Source organism: Cuculus canorus, chromosome 22 (genome assembly GCF_017976375.1).
Source record: "Cuculus canorus isolate bCucCan1 chromosome 22, bCucCan1.pri, whole genome shotgun sequence".
In the NCBI taxonomy this organism is placed as follows: Eukaryota; Metazoa; Chordata; class Aves; order Cuculiformes; family Cuculidae; genus Cuculus; species Cuculus canorus.
Window position 1 is genome coordinate 6,061,964 of NC_071422.1, and position 20,328 is coordinate 6,082,291.

Consider the following 20,328-nt stretch of genomic DNA (forward strand, 5'->3'; position numbering starts at 1 on the left):
GGAAAAAGAGGAGGAAGGAGGAAGAAGAGGAGGAAGGAAAAAGAAGAGGAGGAGGAAGAAGAAGTGGAGGAAGGAAGAGGAGCAGGAGCAGGTGCTCTTCTCTTTGTGGCCAATGCCAGGAGTTGAGGGAATGGCAGGAAGATGCCGGGGGAGGGTTAGGTTGGCCGTTAGGAGAAGGCTCTTCCCCCCGCGGGTGCCGGGACTCGGGGTCAGCAGCAGCGGGAGGAGCCACCGCCAGCGCCCACCACACCCCCCGACACGCTCGCCGCTGCTCGGGGCAGACACTGCGCATGCGCGAACCCTCTCTCGGAGCGTATGCCCCCGCCCCCCGCATTCTAGCCCCGCCCATCCCCGTTGGCCACGCCTACTGCGCCACTGACACCCTCTTACTGCTCATTGACCTCGCCCACCGCGCAATCGATACAGCATATGGCCCTTGGTCCCGCCCACTGCGCCCTGGCCACGCCCACCGCGCTCTAGACCGCGCTCAGCGCTCTCTAGCTCCCGCCTCTGTCTCGTCTCCGCCCCTTCCCGCCATGCCCTGCGTCGGGCGCGGCGCTCCCGTCGTGCCTCGCGCAGCCGGAAGCGGAAGTGAGTGCGCTGGTAATCATGGTGCCGCCGGGGCGGGGAAGGAGGTGCTGCCGCTGCCGGGAGCTCGGTGAGCGCGGCGGGGCCGGCGGGTGGGGCGGGGTGACCGGGGATAGGCGTGGCTAGGAGGCCCCGCCCGGTGTTAGGGGCCTGGCAGTGGTGCTGCGGGGCCGCGCCGGGCGGGGACAGCGCCGCTCTCGGGGAGGGGAGCGGCCGGCGGGCGGGGGCTGAGGCGCTGGGCTCGGCCCCGGCCCCGCCACCGCGGCCCGGAGAGGCCTGACCCGACTCCTCCCCGTCCCTCCCGCTGTTACAGATGCGTTCGAGGTGAGGGTATCGCTGTGAGCGGCTGGAACCATGGGGGAGAACAGCCCCGAGGGCAACGTCATCTACTACGAGGTGGAGGACGACGACTTTGCCCAGGATGAGAACATGCTGAGGTTCACGGAGAAGAACGGGCTGGTTTCTTCGTCACCGGGGACGGTGTACGACAGGACGACCGTGCTGATCGAGCAGGACCACAGCGTGCTGGAGGACGAAGAGGATGAGGGACAGTGTGCTGACCACTTGCCTTTCCTGCCAGAGGGGCACGAAGAAGGATTTCATTTGATAGCAGATCATGAAGGAATGTCCCAGGGTTATGTGCAACATATTATTTCTCCAGATCAGATTCACCTAACAATAAATCCTGGTTCGACTCCTATGCCGAGAAACATCGAAGGAGCAACACTCACTTTGCAGTCTGAATGCCCAGAAACGAAGCTGAAAGAAGTAAGTGGCTACATGCGGTTCTGCGTCTTATCCTTATTGCAGGCACTTTTTGCCTCGTGACCTTAAATCCCTGGAGAGTGTGTTTTCCCAAAGCTATTTGACAAGAGGTAGGCAGAAGCTTCTTCATCCCTTAAGGCTTCCTGGATAGCAAAGTGGATTGCACTTCATGAAATCGGATGTGGCTTCCAGGGATAGGAATGCTCTGTGCCAATAACGGCTCAGCTGTCTCCCGCAGTTGCGTGGTGGGATAGCGGTGAGGCTGCGACTGTCAGCAGTTTGCATTCCTGCTGCTTTCTTGGGAAGCACTATTTAACATGTGGTACCACATGAGAGAATGGAAGAATGTGGTATGGGAAATGTGTTTGTATTATGAGCATTTAAGTGATTTTAGTTTCTTTTTCTTTTGGGTTGGGCAATTCTGTCCCGAGACCTGAAATGAATATAAACTCAGTTCTTGTGTGGTAACCGCGTTGTTGGGGAAAGCGTGTCCAGGTTATGGGTTAAATTCCAGGCTGTTGGCAGGAGCCCAAGTATGAAACTGAAGATGCTGAACTCACAATTGCTTGTAGTTTTATTGTGTCCCTCACCTAGGAACTGCAAGAAGAAAAGAAGGGAAACTGTGGGCCGCGTTCTGCTGTATTTTAACAGCTTAAGTCGCTCACGCGTTTAAATTGGTGATTACTTTTAGTTCTGTTCCCGTAATGAATTCCTCCAGCATGCTAAGTGGTGACGGCTTGTACAGGCTGACTCGGGGTTCTCATTGCTTTATAGCAATGCAAAGTTAACTGAAATAGTAATGCCGTGATGTCTTTGTGCTCCTCTTTTGGCCCTTCCAATTTCAACGATGGGTACACATGCCTGTGCTGGTTGCAGCACTGTTGTAACTGATACTCCTTGTTGGAGACCGTGGCAGGAGTGAGCCCTGGCTGAGGAAGGAAGCTGGGTTTGAGTGCTGAATAATTCAGGTTAGCGGAGAGCCTTCGTTTCTGCATGCTCGGCAACGAGGAAACAGGGCTGCAGGAGGTCAGCTCTGCAGTTGGCCGTGAAGGTTCTGGGTGAGGTTTGTTCGAGAAGCCCATTCGAGGCTAAGGAGCTCCTTTTGCTCGATTGTTACTCAGATTGGTAGCTGTTGTGTCCTGCTTTCGTTGCTGCTAAAATATTTAACTGTTGTGTGTCAGTCATATCAGTACTTTCTGCTCTTTTTGTCGGGTACTCAGCTTGCAATCTGCAGTGTCTGAGCAGTGCGCACCGGCTGAACAGGCCTTGATGGCTGCACATGTGGTTTAACTGGTTTTATCTCTTCACCTCTTGCTTTTGGGAAAGGATTGTCAGACCTGGAATCTCCTAATGCAGTCGTTTACCTGAATTTATCTTCTGTCTCTTGAATTACTTTTCTGGGGCGAGGGTGTTACACTACAACCTGAGGGTGGTGGCAATAAGCTCCACGTGTGTGTGACACTTCCATCTTGTAAAACCCATTTTGTTCTGCTGTTCCAAGGGCACAGTGAGTTTTCTGGAGACAGGAAGGGGAAAGCTTTAAAAGCCCCAGACACTTAGTCCAGCTGTAAAAGTCAACAGCCTGGTTCTTTGGTACTTCCACAACATCTGTAGCAGTTTTAACACTTGAGGACTGTTCTAAAGTCTTAAATTTTCAAGTCAGTCTTAGACACTTATGAAGCAGAACAAGATTTTATCCTTCATTAATTACCTTTAACTTCCTTTTGTTATATTATACTTCTCTCACTGTAATTCTGTCTGTAAGAATAAATGTGACTACCGTCTTTGATTTCACATGGATTAATTTCCTTTTGTTCAATGATGACAGAGAAAAAATAGCAAATTAAGGGGAATCTCAAACTCAAGATGAATTAGAGGCAAACTGAGCAGTTTAAATAGCCTTTGGCACAGTCTCGAGTTCAGCTTTTGCCGGTATTGTTGATCTTTGCACAGTTAGTTCATACTTGTAACGTAGATGCTTCGTTAAGGCTCTCCTTGCTCCCCCATGGAGCATCTCCCTGGGACAGACAGTCTTTGTCCTTCACAAAGAGTACAGATGATGCAGCCGCAGCCTCTGTCCTCAAAGGCACTTGTTTCTGCATGCATCATCTCCTCACCGTCTGCTCAGCCTCTCCTGCTGCTGCCTTGTTTTGTAGTGGTGTTGCTTCCTTCTGGCAGTGGTTTTGAGTTCTGGCTGCTGTAACTGCCAGTCTTGCTGGAGTCCTAAGTTCAGTTCTGGAGTCCTCGGCACAGGAAGGACAGGGATCTGTTGGAGCAAGTCCAGAGGAGGCCATGGAGATGATCCGAGGGCTAGAGAACCTCCCACACGAGGACGTGCTGAGAGAGTTGGCGTTGTTCAGCCTGGAGAAAAGAAGGCTACGGGGAGACCTTAGAGCAGCTTCTAGGAGTGAAAGGGGCTCTTGATCAAGGAGGGCAGGGAGAGGATGCGAGGAATGGTTTTATAGCTGAAAGAGGGGAGATGGAGATGAGATTTTAGGAAGAAATGTTTTGCTGTGAGGGTGGGGAGCTCTGGCCCAGGCTGTCCAGAGCCGTGGTGGCTGCCCCATCCCTGGAGGGGTTCCAGGCCCGGTTGGATGGGGCTCGGAGCCCCTGATCCAGTGGGAGGTGTCCCTGCCCATGGCAGGGGGTGGAACTCGATGAGCTTTAAGGTTCAGGTTTCTCCCTGGATTAATTGAGAAGCAAGATGAGTGTTGATAATAGATAGCTTGGAAAACTCTCTCTTTAGCAATATGTTATTAACATTGATTCTATTCCAGGAACGGAATTCCCTACTAGCTAAGATGGGAACTGCTGCTATTTATGTCATAGGTGTCTTATGTCTCTCTAGCTTTATGGTTAGGATATTCAGAATCATAGAATCATGGAATGATTTGGGTTGGAAGGGACCTTAAAGCCCAATGCACAAGCAGTAATCTAATCAGCTGATTTATAGAAAGATTAAAAAATAGTTCTTAATTAGGCACACCAAGAACACTGTGGTTTTGGTGTTACTCCTACCTAACACGTGTACCTAAATTCCTCTCGTTATGAGAGGAACATGCTTCAAATGATGTGATTCTGTACTTGGCTGGCAATAGGTCAAGGGATCCCACGTTATTCTGCTCTCAGCTTCTGAGCTGTGTTAGTAAACCCCACGATTATCAAATGCTCGTGTCTGATGGGTGAACGTAAAGAAAAAAGGATAATTATTGAGTGCTGGAATGGGCAGAAACTCAGGAATGTCACACACTGGTTATGTGTGGGTTCATCCGGTTCTCCTGATATCAACCCCCAACTCAGTACCTGTTTCTTTGAGGACAGTCCAGAGCCTTTTCCAAGCAGTGATATTAGATACTGCGAGAGAGGCACTTTGTGCCTTGGAAAAGGGGAAGAATGCTGGCTTATGTCCTGCTGTATTAATTCTGGTCTAGCTGTTAGAACACTAAATCTGCCTGTTCCTGCCTCTCTGTTTGGAGTTTGCCTTCCCATATATTTTCAAACCAGTGTTTTTCAGAATACTCTGCTTCTTGCCTGTCAACCATCAAGTCCTCTCTCCGGCTCTGCAATCGCTTTTAGATCTTAAGCTTTCTCAGCTGCAACAGTCAAATGAAAGCTGTTAGCCTGATAATTAATGTTTAAGATAGATTTATTCAAACTTATCAGAGGGCTTATTCCTTCTCCTTCGCAAGAGAGAATGGGGTTTAATGAAGCGTCATGACTTGCACACTGGATGCTTCTATGTTGTAGAAGCTGGGAGGGCACCCACATCTTGTTCTGTATGAAATTGTTTCCTGCTGATTTAGGTAGCTGACTGAGGAATGATCTAGATGATCTTTGAGGTCCCTTCCAACCCAAACCATTCTAGGAAATCTATAACACATGCTGTGTTTGATTTCTTACACTTCAGGCATTGACTGTGTAAGTAAACACAGAAGAGAAGAGCAAAGCACAATGAAGGCTGCTTTTGAGATGAAATGAAGGAATAAGTGGTTAGATCATAGGAGATGCTGATAACTATAGTTCTCCTTCAAGGTGTTACTGGGGATTCAACCACAGGGCAGAGCATTTAATGGTTGGATTGTGAAAGTGCATTTTCCCTCGGCTTCCTCCTTCGCAAGTAGGTAGCTCTGCTGGAAGCACCCAAGTGAAATGCAGGTGCTGCGGACAGGAGGAGTGGGTGGGTTTGAGAGCCTGTTTTCCAACTATTCCTCCTTTCCAACTATTTAATCACATTTTTAGCTAGAAACATTGCGTTTCCTTTTTTCTTCTAGTATTAGGTTATTTTTCTTCTATAAGGTCAGCCTGCTTTCATGCTTTGCACTGTGTGCAGCAGAAATATCTGATCATTAAACAAACGATTCTTGTTTTATTTGCCTTTGGGGTAAAAATCTGTTCTTTTGTCTTTGATGTTTAAATGCAGTTCTACCCTGTCTGGATTCCCGAAATGCTTAAAAATTAAGCGTGTCGTGTTATGTCTCTTAGGTTAAGAGATACCAGTGCACCTTTGAGGGCTGTCCACGCACCTATAGCACTGCCGGCAACCTGCGCACTCACCAAAAGACACATCGTGGGGAATACACTTTTGTCTGCAATCAAGAAGGCTGTGGCAAGGCCTTTCTTACCTCCTACAGCCTCAAAATCCATGTTCGAGTGCACACTAAGGAGAAGCCGTTTGAGTGTGACGTGCAGGGCTGTGAAAAGGCGTTCAATACACTGTACAGGTAGGGACTCTCGGCTTGTTTCTCTTGTAGACGCGGCTCTTGCTGTTTTACAAGTCACATTTGTGCCTGAATATGATTGTTATGCTTCTTCCAGGTATGGATGTGAATATAAAACCCCAAAATGTAGAAATGCTGTATGAGGAGTAGGGTGACAGAGCTCATAATGACATATTTAGCTTATTTTTATTACAGTAATATTGAAGATGCTGCACAAACACAAGGAATTCTCAGGCTTCAGAAGCGATATCGGTTACTTCCATAAGCTAATTCCCTTCAGTTCAGAACTTTTAAGCCTTTGATCCTGTCCTGCAGGTTGGAATGAATGACTTGCTCGCCTGAAGTAGGGCCTGTCTCATACTACGAATGATAAGAGGGATTTTTTTTGGCATGATTTTTAGGTTGAAAGCACATCAGAGGCTTCACACAGGGAAAACGTTTAACTGTGAATCAGAAGGCTGCAGTAAATACTTCACAACGCACAGTGACCTGAGGAAGCACATTCGGACACACACAGGAGAAAAGCCATTTCGGTAAGTTGCTGGGTGGCAATTATTGCTTCTGTGGGGTTTCTGCAACGGGCTGTCTGTGCCAAGAAGCAGTTGTTGCTGTCCTGAATGAAAAGCTGTTCTTATGAGAAAAAGGTGAAGGTGGCTAGCACGTGGACACGTTTGTTGTATAATTGCCTGTAGAAGTGGGTGAAATGACTGTCTTCAAAGACAAGAATAGGCAAGCTATTTTTTTATACATAGTTCTGTGCCACCACGAGCATGTTTTTAATACATCTTGCTGCTTTTCTGCTGTGCTGGAACTTTCATCCCACAAAGGAGGCCCTCCCGAAATGCTGACTCCATGCTTGCATTTTCAAGTCCTGTTTGGAACCCTGTGTGGCACACAGAGCAGCTGTCAGGAGATTGCTAATACAGATTAGCGTTAGGCCAGCTTTTCAGAGTCCTGGGAAAAGGGTGATGCAAAGTTGTAGCTAATGCATCAAGGAAGCCTGATGCTATCTTTCTTGTGATGCCTCATTCAGGTGTGAGCATGACGGCTGTGGAAAGGCTTTTGCTGCAAGCCACCACCTTAAAACACACGTTAGGACACACACTGGTAAGTTCCAAAGGTTTGTTTTTGCTTTAATTGAGCTTATTCGGGTCATACTAACTCTCAGAATCTTTCTGTGTATTTATACTTAGATATAACGTGTGGGTGACACCAACTTGAGGGATGCGATAGCATCCAGAGGAACCTTAAGGGGGTGGAAGAGGGGGGCCCGTGCAAACCTTATGGGGTCCAAACAAGACCAGGTGCCAACTCCTGCACCTGAGGGAATCCCTAGTATTCCATTTGTGCACTTCTCCGTGTGCTGGAATTCCATCAGCATGTTTCACATGAGTATCTGTAACGATGTGTGTAAGGTTAATGTTGTATTCTGGTGTTGGTTCACATGGTAAAGCTTGTTACGTGTGTTTTGCGCTGCCTCTAGGGGAGAAACCCTTCTTCTGCCCCAGTAACGGCTGCGAGAAGACTTTCAGTACGCAGTATAGTCTCAAGAGCCACATGAAAGGTCATGAGAAAGGACATTCCTATAATGCACTTCCCAATAACAACGTGTCTGAGGTGAGGAGCTCTTCTTCCAAATGTTGCCATGTTCGGTGGAGATTAAACCTCAGGGAAGGAACGATTTGGTCTGTAGTGTGTTCTAAAGGTTTAAGATTTCCAAAGGCAATTGCCCTGTTGAGCCTGTGAATACAGCATATTATCGCTGTCCTTTTTGGAATGTGGGAACAGAAAAAAATCAATATTTCTGTCTAAAGGCAGAACAAACGAGTGAAAGGGAGGGATTTTCCTTCGAAATTTCCAAAGGCAATTGTAACCACATGATGCCCTATCTTCCATGAAGAAACCCACAAGTGCCTCTCTTGAGCCGAAGATTCCATTTCCACGCTGGAGTTGATGGCATTCGAGGTGGCAGTGTGGGGTTTGTTCCCAAATGCTGTTTACACTGTGCTGATAAAAACTGGTGGGATCAGCATTTCTGAAACTTCTGGTGTGGTACTTGGTTACCAAGTTGCATTTAGAAAAAGTCATCTAAATTTGTCTATTCATTTTAATTGCATTAAAATTAATGCTTGGCCTACTGCCGCTTTGACAAATACGCCGTGTACTGACACAAATTTATGGGCAATTACAAGTATTATCATGCTTTCCCTGTAGATTCCCGTGTTTTAGTCAATGCTATGTAATAAGCACGTGAAGTGAAATAAATACTAACTGTTAAGGTTTAAATTTTTTCTATAGGCTGATTTGTTCCTGTACTAATGTAAAATTCTAGGTTATTTGAAATTTTGGAAGTAATGTGGAAGAAACTTTGATAGCTACTAAACATTCTTTGCCTGTTAGTATTGCTCCTTTGATTTTTAGAATGTAAACTTGGGTACAGGTACAAAAAATTCTGCGTAGACACAATTTTATGGACTCCAGAAAGTAATGAAAAACGTTTCTGTTTTTCATTGATTTCTTTTTCTTCTTTACAGGATACGAGCCACTCACTTTGTTTGAGCGACTTGAGCCTCATATCAACAGACTCAGAATTGCGGGAGAACTCTAATCCAGTGAGTAACTGTCCTTGAATCACCTCCTGTGGTTTGAGTTTTACTTTACTCTGGCAGTGTGCCTGTCCTGTCAGCTGGGACACAGCAGATGATATTTGTGTGGCTGGTTGCTTCTGTTTCAGCCCTCCGGCGTGCTCTGCTTCACGCTTTTATTTCACTCATCGAGATGTACTTATTTGCAGGATAAGTGACTGGGGAGAATTGTTTTGGATGTACTGAATGCTGCTTTTTTTGCGTGTCTTGTGGCGGTTTGCAGGAGTCTTTCTTGACAAAGAACATGCCTGTTTCTTATACGCCCCGTTGAGCCTGTGAATACAACATATTATCGCTGTCCTTTTTGGAATGTGGGAACAGAAAAAAAATCAATATTTCTGTCTAAAGGCAGAACAAACGAGTGAAAGGGAGGGATTTTCCTTCAAAATATGCATTGCTTATTTCAACCTCTTTTTAAAGACTTCACATCCAATAATGTTCTTGCTTATTGATAACTGCTGATTGAGCTTAAGTTTTATATAGGGGAAAATAACATACTGATAGGACTGTGTCATGCTTTTGTACTCCGGCGGTGAGGCAGCGTGCAGCTGTCTGGTATATCCTGTTCCTAGAACGATGTGGGCAACAGTCCTGCATCCTCCGAGATATAATCTAAGCAGGCCAGAAAGGTCTTCACAAACAGCCGAGAACAGATTAAAGTCTGGCTCTGCTTCTGGGAGCGTTACAAGAAAGAAGGGTTAAACAAAGTATGGATGCAGAATAATGCTTGACTTTAGAAGGACTTGGTTATTTTTGTGAGGATTTGCTCATTATGCTGGTAAATTTGGTTGTGGGTAATAAAAATGTCGTTTTACAGTAAGTGAAATACATTGCTGTTCCTGAAGGTGACTGGTTAGTTGAAGAGGCATTTCTGACATTCATACACTGCTTGATTGGGATTTGTTTACAGAGACCTGCAAGACAACGTTATCTGATGTCTTCCTCTTTATTTTCTGTTTGCCAGACACATGGACAAGACCTGAGCACAATCTCACCAGCAAGCATCTTTGAGTCGATGTTTCAGAGCCCAGATCATACTGCAAACCAGGACGATTCCCAGCAGACAGGTATGGATTGTGTCCGTGGTATTTTGAGAGAGCTTGTTGACAGTTTTCCCCCCTCTGCGTGTGTCTGCAGTGTTTCAGACTGAAGGTTACTGCCTCACATAACTCCAGGTAGCAAACAGAACTTTAACTTCAGTGTTGAAATCCCTTGTGTTGAAATGCATTGTACCACAGCTGGCGGAACTCGGGCAGCAAGAGAGGAACTGACTATTTACAGTGTGCGGTTGTACATGGATGCTCTTGGACTTCCCACATAAGTGTTGGTTGTCCTGATTCCTCTCTTTATGTAGCTGCACAACTGTGCTGATAGAAAGGCTTCTCGGAGAGAGCTACCGAGGCTGATCAGCTTGTGTTGTCATTGTTACCAGCTTCCTGAATTTGGATCTACTCCTAGATTTCACTACGTGTTATATGTTTTTGAGCAGTAGTTTGAAGATGTGAAAGTGGTAACGTTTCACTTAGCAAAAATCTACCAGCTAGCTTGGAAGTTAGTTGAAAAAGTTGTTTATTCAGGTACTGGCCCAGGTTGTCCAGGGAAGTTGTGTCTACCCCGTCCCTGGAGGGGTTCCAGGCCAGGTTGGATGGGCCTTGGGCAGCCTGATCCAGTGGGAGGTGTCCCTGCCCATGGCAGGGGGTGGAACTGGATGATCTTTAAGGTCCCTTCCAACCCTAAATATGCTATGATTCTATGATCTTAGGAAAGCTGATGTATTTGTATTTTTTCTCTGTTTCTTTTGACAGCTGCCTTGATTGAAGGTTTCAATGGCGATGCAGACTCAGTCCCCGCTGTTCCGCCTTCTGCAGGAGACTCAGCATCGTTGTCTCTTCCACTCGTGTTGCAGCTTGGCATCTCTGAGCCTTCGCATCCAGCACTACAAGCCTCAGCAGCACCCGCTGCTCCCTCCTCTGTAGGAACCAGCTCACAGCAAGCTGCGTTTGGAAATCCTGCAACTGTTTTACAGTCCCCAGAAGTGCCTGTTCCTCACAGCACACAGTTTGCAGCCAGTCACCAAGACTTCCTGCAGCACACTCAGACACCGCCACAGCCCATCGTACAAGGACTTTCAGTGGTTGCTGGGGCATCCGCCCCGACAGCGTCGAGTGCCACTGAGCCCCTGCCAGCAGTGGTTCAGACTGTGCCTGTTGGTGCGAACTCTGTTCTGACCAGTAATCCCACTATAACTATTACTCCTTCGCAAAGCACCGCTATTCTGCAGTCCAGCATCGTCATGGGAGAGCAAAACTTACAATGGATCTTAAATGGTGCCACTGGTTCTCCTCAAAGCCAAGAACAAATGGTTAGTATGTCCAGCACAGCTTTGAAACGGCTCGAACCGTCCTTTTTGCTCCTAGAGTCTTTCCTTTTGTGAAGGAAAAGGAACAAATCTATAAGTGTAAGATACAAACCAGGGCGCAATATTGTATAATGCGTATCATGTTAATATGTATTAACATGTTGCAAAGGCAGCCCCTAAAATAGAGAAATAAACAGAAAACAGCACCAGGGTGCAGAGGAATCCTGCTCTCCACTTTTCCCTAGTGACTTGTCCCAGCTTGGTTTATCCAGGACATGGCCTGAGAATATTTGTGGGGTTTAAGCGATTACTTTTGACAATAGAAGCACAAACCCCCTCTGTAATGGTTGTGTTCTGACATTTTCTAATCTGTCTTTTCTTAATCTAGCCTGATAAAGATGAAAAGCTTTCTGGGAGAACAGAATATTTCTGGTTTTCGAGTAGATCAAGATAGCTGGGTGTTTTATCTCTTAAGAATACTGCTGCCACCTTTAGACTTTATCAGTTACGAATGGTGCCGAGTGAACGGCAGCAGGTAGGAGCAGCTTGAGAAAGCACAGAATTCAGTCAGGTGGTTGTCAAAACCCACGGGCTGTGAGAACAAGCAGGTGTGGGGAGGGCGATTCCTCCCCATCTGCAGGACTCCTGGAATAACACTCGGAGTTTTGGGATAGCCAGAACAAAGCCCAGAACCAAGCTAAGTGTTACGGGTTTGTACTAGATTTCCTGTGTGTTCTCTTTGAAGTGTGTTTATAGCTGTGTCTCTTGGATTGCAACTATTTAGAATTTGAGCAATAGAAATGCGATTGGAATTAACTCACACTTTTTTTTTCTTGTTTTTTCTTCTTCCCTTTAAAGCCACAAGTTCCAAAAGTAGTAGAAAAGGTGTTTTTTACCACTGCATTACCAGTAGCTGGCAACACAGGTAAGCTTGACACCCAACTTTCCTGTCTGTTTGCAGTACTGTTATCTTGAGCAGGATTTGTGGTGATTTTATTGCTTGCAGCAATGTTGAAGGCAATCTCTTCGTATTTTTTTTACCTTCCTGAGGTCGTAAGTGTGGTCTACTGTGGTTTTGTGCTGAGATCCATCCTGCAGTAGCTTCTCGCGCAGCTTGTAAGATAAATCAGGTCTACGAATCGAATCCAGTATTCATAAAACCGGTATTTTAATGGAACCTATATAGAAGAATGAAAGGCAGAAATGCAAGGATGTAATTTGTTTCTTGCTCTTTTAAATGAAGGCATGAAACAGGTGGTGAGTTAGTAAACTTAACCAGTTCCTTAGCAGTTGTTTTTTGTAAGTACTGGTAAGTTCATCAAAATGATACACAACCACAAAAGTTCTGCTCCATAAGATACTTCTGTATTGCAAAGAACAATCAATCGGAGCCAAGAGAGATCAGGTAAGTTTAAAACTTGGATTTTAAAAATGAAAGGAAGCGCAGCAAGTAGAGCAGCACAGGAAGAGCGAGGAGGAAGCATGAGAAGCAGGATAGGAGAGGAGAGCAGACTAGAGAAAATGAGTAGGAGAATACCTGTGTTGGTGTCAAACAGGAGCATTACTGGTGGGATGTTGTACCATCATCTTCAGCGATCGTTGCAGAGGGACTGGGGCAGCTGCTCTTTATTGGATTTCAGGCTGTAAAAATGACCGTGATTGTCAGAAAAGATGTCCTGTGCTGTGTGAAAAATGTAGATCAGACTGCTAATGCCTGTGTTCAACCTGGATGGGTTGGTTGCTTATCAACAGAAAGAAGCTGCCACTCTTCTCTTATTCATCATCTGCTGGAGGTTGTGCTCAAACAGGGCAATGCGTAATCTCTGCTGCAAGGTGCACGCAGTCTGATTTAACAAAGGCGATTTGTCTCTCCCTGCTGTGAAATGATGTAGTTCCGTTGTGTTTTGTCTCTGTTTCACCTTCAGGAAGCCCTGTTCAGCAGATTGGTCTCAGTGTTCCTGTCATTATTATAAAGCAGGAGGAGGCCTGCCAGTGTCAGTGTGCCTGCCGAGACTCTGCCAAGGACAAAGCCAACATTAAGAAGGAATGTTCCTCACCTGATTCTAAAGCTTCGGAGCAGCCAGCTCCCCAGCTGCAGCCTCAGACCTTTCCTTCCTCTTCCCCTTCTTCCTGTGGGCAGAGCAGTCAGATAGTTAACCCTTCAGACTCACAGACTGAATCGTTAAGTGCCATGGATGTATCGGACTTCCTGTCCCTCCAAAGCCCTGAAACCCCATCCAATATAATTCCAATCGAAGCACTACTGCAAGGTGAGGAAGAAATGGGTTTAAATAGCAGCTTCTCTAAGTGAAGATGTTCCAGATTTTCCTTTGCACCTGGAGGGTAAAACCCTTCTCCTTAGAAGCAGAAACTGAAGGATCGATTCTTTTTTTTTCCCTTCCTCCTCGGAAGTTTCGTGGCTTATTTCTGCTTCACAGATGTCATCTTAGTCACGTCCCAGGTACATCCATCTTTGAGAATCTATCTAAAAAAAAAAAACAGAAAAGGAAAACAAAAAAAAAAAAGAAAAAGCTAAGTTATATATGAACTGTTTTGGCTGCACTGTCTGTCACTTTTGCTTGTCATATGTGAACACAGAAATTAAGATTACTCGTGTGCAAAAAAAGAGTTTTAAAAGGAAAAAGGGGGGTTGGTTTGTCTCCAGTTGCACATCGTGTTTGGGGTTAAGGTACTGGTGGCGAGTGGGTCTTTGTTACAACACCTTGGGTCTCTAATTTTCTCTGTCTCTTACGGCTGACACTAATCATGCACTATAAGGGGAGCTCGGGAAGGGAATTTGCTGTCGTAGAAAACGGCGTTGTTGTGGAACTGCGATATCACGGGAATGCGATTGTCGCATCGCTAAGTCGGGAGCTGATGCCTGGGTTTGCTTTGTACTAACGCTGTTACTAAAGCCTACGGAAGCTTTTGGGGGGAGTTTGTTTTAGTAGAGCACAAGTACCTCGTGCTCCCGGTAGATCTGTTAATTTAATTTCATTAGGATTTCAAAGCGTGGTGGCAGACACTGTTTCACGACGTGCAAACGCCATCGGAGCCCCTGTTTACTCAGGCTCGAGAGCTGTTTCTTTGCCTCTGTCTGGAGGACGCAGCGAGCCCCAGGTTGGTGCCTGCTGCCCTTCTGATCTGTTTGGCTCTGTTCAGGAACAAGTCCTCCTCCACCCCCCGCGACTGCTCGGTCGGGAGCACGGTGCCTTTGCTGGTTACTCTCATCTGTTGTCAAGAACAACTCTAGGAGAAATTCTCAGAATGATTTGACATAAATTCAGTTTGAATCCAATGAGTTCTGTCCTTCAGCTGTCCATAAACGCTTCCTTTGTTTCTGTCGAGCTCTATAATTACTGCCTGAATCTGCCTCCAACCTACTGCGGTGCCAGCTTTTTGTGCACGGGGCTATTTCGGGGCTAAAAGATGTTACACAACGTAGTAGTTTTTCATATCAAACTGAAAGTCTCTATTCTAACCTACTCAGGGTAAATAAAACACAAACCCCCCCCTTCCACCAAAAAGCCTGTAATGTTGCAATAAATGCAGTCTCATTCTAAATGGTTTATTTATGCTGCATTATTTTAAGATGTAATTTTATAGTGTTTTATCCATCTTTCTGGCTTTGGCTGTCAGTCTTGTGTTAAAGGAAAGGATATTAAGTAGTCTTTATTCAGTTTACAGTGTTGTCATTAGTGACATACAAAGATAATGACCGTAAGCCAATTAACGTGGAGTGTCTCTGCGTGCTAAATTTAGGAATGAAAACTTGTAGTGGCTAGAGATTTTAATTGTATTTGAGGAGAGAAAGCTGCTCTGTCCCTGCTGGGGGAGGATGGTGTGAGGGCAGCCTCTGCTGGAGGGGAGTGGGTTTTTAACCCCTGGCGATGGGCAGCCTTACAGCGCCGCTGCTTCGGTCCCAGCCCGAACAGCAGCTTGAGTAATCTCACGTGCTTTTCCCTTGACGCAGCGCAGGTGGAAATGGGCTGAAGGGATGGCTTTGTCACCTCTCTGAGAACTGGCTTCCAGTTGTTTGGTGCCAAAGGGTAAAACTGCATCCTGTTCAGGTGAACATGAGGGAAGAGAGGCTGTGCAAAGGATACTTTATGCCTGGGAAGTGTCGTGTCACCCTGTAGGGAAGAGAGCTTCATTTTGGCAGTGGCAGCGATGAGCTGGGGACCCCAGCCGACCTGGAAATGGGCTGATCGTGGTTCTTCTGTGCTTGGTGCCGTGCTGTTGCATTTGGGATTTGCATCCACAAACCGTTCATTAACAAAGAGTTGTGTGGTTCATTCTGGTAACAGAGTGCAGTGAGGTGGCAGCAGCTTCGTTTTGCGATGCAGTTTGGTTACAGGGCAGCAAGAACTGCTTTAAGCATGGAAGAAAAAGTCTCAGGCCTGCGTGGCTGGGATTGTCCTGCCAGCTCTCTTGGTAGAGCTCCGCATTGGCAGCATGTGAGCAGCAGCTGGGGCTGCGTGGGGAGCCCGGGGCCTCACGCCTGTCCCACCGTGCAGTGTGGCAAGGCTGGTGGAGGGACAGCGGGTACACACACGTGAGCCTCCTGCTGCAGGAGCAGGTAGACTTCCTGGGGGCTGCAGGGGTTCTTCTGGTGGGATAAAGGTTCCAGATGTGGCCTGAAATGTGGCAGCTAGGGCATTTAGCAACCTCTTCTGAGCCTCCCCATCCTTCAGGGAAGCATTTTTCCATGCTGCTTTTGCTACTTGTGACTTAAGCCACCTGAAACGCACTTCTGGTTGGATCAGATAGCATCTTCAGAAACTCCTTTGTGACAGAAATGAGTAGAAGACTCTGCCAAAGGCTTTGAAACGGGAAGTGAGTTTGGAAGAGTGGTGACGGGGCTGTCGGGGTTTAACCTCTCTGCCCTTTTCTCTTCACAGCTACTCTTTTCTGTTTGTGTGTCCTAAGAAAAGCAGCGTGTTCTGGGTTCCTGCTGATTTTTGGGTGCCAAGGGTTTGCTGTTACCCTCTTGTACGGGCATCGGGCAGGCTGTGATTTAGGTGAAACTAATTGGAGCTCGTAATGAGGCAGGAGTAGCGTGATTCTGTGAGTGCATGGGCCCCCGCACCATGATTGCGTTGTATGGGTGTGTGCTTTTGTTGTTTAATTGTTGGTCTGCTTCCCTGAGTGTTCCGTGCTGCCTGTATCTGATCCGTTTCACCATGGACACGTGCATCATCCCCAGCGCTGTGCGATGCAACGTTGTGCTGCCAGGATAGTCATTGACACGCTTGGATGGGGGGAGATGGCGGAGCAGGAGAGGGCAGTTGCAGCGAAGCCCTAAGATTCCTCAACGCCAGAGGATTTTCTGTCCTCGTCCCGTTGCTGCCCCATAATATCATTTTTAATCAAGGGGGAAGTTTCTGCCGTTGTTGGTCTGGTGAGATGCTGCGTTCCCGGGAAGGGGCATGTTCTGTTGATAGGCTGGAGCCTCTAAGAGCAGCGTGCCCTCTCTCTGTGAATTCTGCAAATCACTAACTCCTTTATCTGTCGGAGAGCAAAATTGTGCTGCTCCGGGTCATTCTGTGTTAAAGGTTTTGCTGTTTTCTGGCTGATGGGGGTTTATTTGGTTACTTACAGTTCCTAGATGAATGCAGAAGCTTAAATATGTAGGATGGGTCTAACTGCCAACACTGGCAGCTCCAGTCGCCAAGCAGCGACCCAAGCAGTGCACTTGGTGTGCAGGTGAAGGCTGCAGGAGTTGCTTTTCCTGCTTGTGATGGTGGAGGGATGGTAAATCAGCACTGTTTAAATGCTGGTACTGAATTATATAGAACAAAGTACGAATCGGGCACTTGTGTAATGCTGACTGTGTCCAGAAAGACGAGTTTGCAGAACCTCAATACTGGTGTCTAAAATGCACTTTAGGTTATTTTATCTTTAACCCGATTGCTGCAATTTCTTTTGTATATACTTTCACAAAGTTTATTTTTGCTCTGAGTAAAAGTTAACAGGGGTGTGCAAAGATGAGCACTTACCTTGGTGCAATACTTGTAGCTGAAGATCGTTGTCCCGTGTAGTCTGTCTGTCTGTGTCTAACGAGTGTGTAGTAACGAGCTCAGCGACATTCTGCTCTTCCCTGTCTGCACCCAAGAGAAATGATGCATCACTGCAAATGTCCGATCTATGCAAATATTCCACGGAGAGCACTGTGCTTCGGCAACCTTTTCTCTCCCGCTTTCTGGTGGGCTGCTTGTCACTTTGGTGGGTTCAGGGCTGTGTTCTGCGGCGGGTCCTTCCCCCCTGCCCTCTGTCCTACCACACGAGCGTGCGCAGAAGTGACAGGCTGCTCTGCGACAGCCATGGGGCACCTTCACAGTTTGTCTCTGCGGTCGTTTTTTGATGTCATTATCTGCCTTACTTGGAGGATGGTGCTTCCGTGGCCATCCCAGAGATGGTTTCTGCAGCTGCAGTGATGGTGTTGAGTTGTTCCCAGCCATCCTGCGCCAGCTATCGATGAGGCTGGAAGGAGCGAATGACGGGCTGGTGGGTGGTGGAATGGTTAGGGGAGAGCAGTTCAAGCATCCTTGACCCTGGAGCTGCTCCTGGTTGGAGGGAACGCAGCCGGCACTGGGGATGGGAGGCAGCCGGGCCCGTGGTGCAGAGCAGCCAGGGCTTGGTGTCCTGTTCCTGGCCAGTCACCTTGCTCTCCATGCTGTTTTCCTCCCTGGAATGAGGACGATGAAACTTGTCCTTGTGAGATGCTGTGAGAAGTCCTTGGCGCTGGTGATGGGACCTGGTTGGGTGGAACTGTTGGGAGTCAGTTTGGACTGTAAGGCAAAGAAAGCACGTCTTTACTAAACCCTACGGATTTCTGATTGCGTAGTTTTTAATTGGTACATGATTTTTTCCGTAACACATTTTAGAAACAATGTCAAGTTTTTATAAGCGTTACCTGTAGTCGATACTTATGGACAGGGCTGAACTTTTCCCTTTTGCGTGTCTTGTCTTGACCTGTATCCTCTGTCCTAGGGGTTGGGCTCTGTGTCTGCACTGAGAAATGCAAATTGAACTGGATATTTATGTAGTGGTGTGCGTAGTCCAAGTGTGCGTGTGCTCGGGACTGGTTTAAGATCCCACACCATGCTTTGGTGGTGTGCAAGCTAGCCAAAATTTGGTTCATTATGCAGTGTACACTTTCTCAAATAAATGCAGTTTCTACTTTTTCTTACAAGGAGTTTTTTTGCTATGATCTTTTCCAGCAAATCAAGGGTGTCTCTGCAGCACCGTAGTCGCAGTAGCTGGTGTTTCTTTCCGTGTAGCTTTGTGTCTTTCCACTCGCTTCCCGAACGGAGCGATCTGTCTGACCTTTGCTTTGGAGAGAGGGGGGGTATGTGCGGTTCTGTTTCACACAGAGCAGCATCGGCACGGTGGGCAGAGATGTGAAACCTCGTGCCCGGTTAGTTACCATGATGGCTTTTGGCATCAACAGCCGCGCTGCCGGCAAACCAGGGAGGCCCGGAGAGCCACAAGCTGGCTGTTGTTCCGTTTGCCACAGAACGGGAGCCGGGCAGCAGCTTTGGAGATGGCAAAAACAAAAGAGCCCCAGTTTTTGAAGAGTGTGTGTATGGTATTAAAGGAATTTATTTAATTATGGAACGTAGGAACAAATGTGCTTACATTGAGCAATGTGAAGGTGTTAGTTACAGGTACAGTACTTCCAAAGGAAGAGCATCTCCAAACCCCAAAAAAGAGTAAATATGAATTTGTATTTTTTGAAGAATGTAAAATGTGAAATAATGGTGTTTGCTTAATTGCTCATTTTGTATGAAGTTAATATTGTACTTTGAAATATCTGCAAAGAAGTGGAGATTAACTTTTTTGGAATTGAAAGCAATATTAATACTAATGGAATCCTAATTAAATGCTTATTTAAACATTGTGTGATAATAGTCTTTCCTCAGAGTATTTATGAGTCATGTGGGAGGTGTGCAGTGACACAGGTTGCCCCGAGCAGTAGTGGCTGCCCCATCCCTGGAGGGGTTCCAGGCCAGGTTGGATGGGGCTTGGAGCTCCTGATCCAGTGGGAGGTGTCTCTGCCCATGGCAGGGGTGGGACTGGATGGGCTCTGAGGTCCCTACCAACCCAACCCATTCTGTGATTCTATGATGTGTGGGTATTCTTCCCCTGCCGGCTCCGCTCAGGTTGGGATGTGGAGGTGTTCCCAGATCCTGACAGGCATTTCCCCTGGCAGCCTTCATCTCCTTGGGCTCCTTCAGGTATGGAGAAGGGTTTGAGTGGATGCTGTGGTGACCACGTTATCCTTCAGTTTTGAAAACGGGAAGTGCTTGTGCAGCGCCTTTCCTGCAACCGCCAGCTGGTTCCGTGCAGGGACTACACTGCTGAGCACTCGGGAGGCTCCGAAACCACTGGATCATAGAATCACCAGGCTGGAAAATACCTGTTGGATCATTGAGTCCAACCATTCCTATCTGCCACTGAACCATGTCCCTGAGCACCTCATCTACCCCTCTTTTAAATATCTCCAGGGATGGGGACTCAATCATCTCCCTGAATGCGCCGCAGGGAAAGGGAAAAGGCAGCATTGTCTGTGGTGAAGATGAGGTTTACTATCTACAACCTTTCAAGCAGGGATGCCGAGTGAAGAAGATCCCAAGGAAGAGAACAGGAACATAGAGGAAGACTACTGGCAGTGAGGGAAAACAGATGGAATCCCCACTCTGAATAAATCAGGATCTTGGCATAGCGAGCCCCTCCCTGGCAGCTGAGGGGCATCTCCTGTCCCAGGCCTGGCTGGCTGCAGTTCCTTCGTACCTCCTGGATTACAGATCTGCAGCGACAGGGCTGCGGCTCCATCGTGGACACTGGTGCTGCCCCCAGAACAGTGCAGATTCCACACTTCCTCCCACCACGCCAACCGTTCGCTGCTCCCAGCCCGTTACCGGCGAGGGCAGATGCCGCTGTACCCCCCACCGGCCAGGGGCGGACACGGCCAGGCTAACGCTGCGCTGATGCCAAGTGCACGTTTAATAAGAGCAGGCACTGGGGGGCTCGGCTCGGTCACGGCCTCGCTGGCTCTCCCAGGGGCCGAGCGGGACCCCCGGCTCCCGACTCCCTTTCCCCGACGTTCCCCGGTGGGGCCGGTCGGTCGAGGCCCAGTGCCGGTAGTTCGTGGCCCGTGGCCGGCGGGGCAGCCCCGAGCGCGGCCCGCAGCGCGGCCATTTCCGCCGTCAGCTCCTCGCAGACGGCGATGCGGGCCCGCAGTCGCCTC

At 47.6% G+C, this 20,328-nt stretch overlaps 1 protein-coding gene across 1 annotated transcript; it reads left to right on the forward strand.

Moving 5' to 3' along the window:
* Positions 1 to 541: 541 nt before the first annotated feature.
* On the forward strand, positions 542 to 19,835 carry MTF1 (metal regulatory transcription factor 1). The gene is made up of 11 exons (XM_054086502.1): positions 542 to 658; positions 902 to 1,356; positions 5,836 to 6,074; positions 6,473 to 6,604; positions 7,105 to 7,178; positions 7,555 to 7,688; positions 8,606 to 8,683; positions 9,681 to 9,783; positions 10,522 to 11,078; positions 11,934 to 12,000; positions 13,001 to 19,835. The coding sequence occupies exons 2-11, from the start codon at positions 943 to 945 to the stop codon at positions 13,384 to 13,386; spliced, it is 2,184 nt and encodes a 727-aa protein (XP_053942477.1). The 5' UTR covers positions 542 to 658; positions 902 to 942; the 3' UTR covers positions 13,387 to 19,835.
* The last annotated feature ends 493 nt before the right edge of the window (positions 19,836 to 20,328 follow it).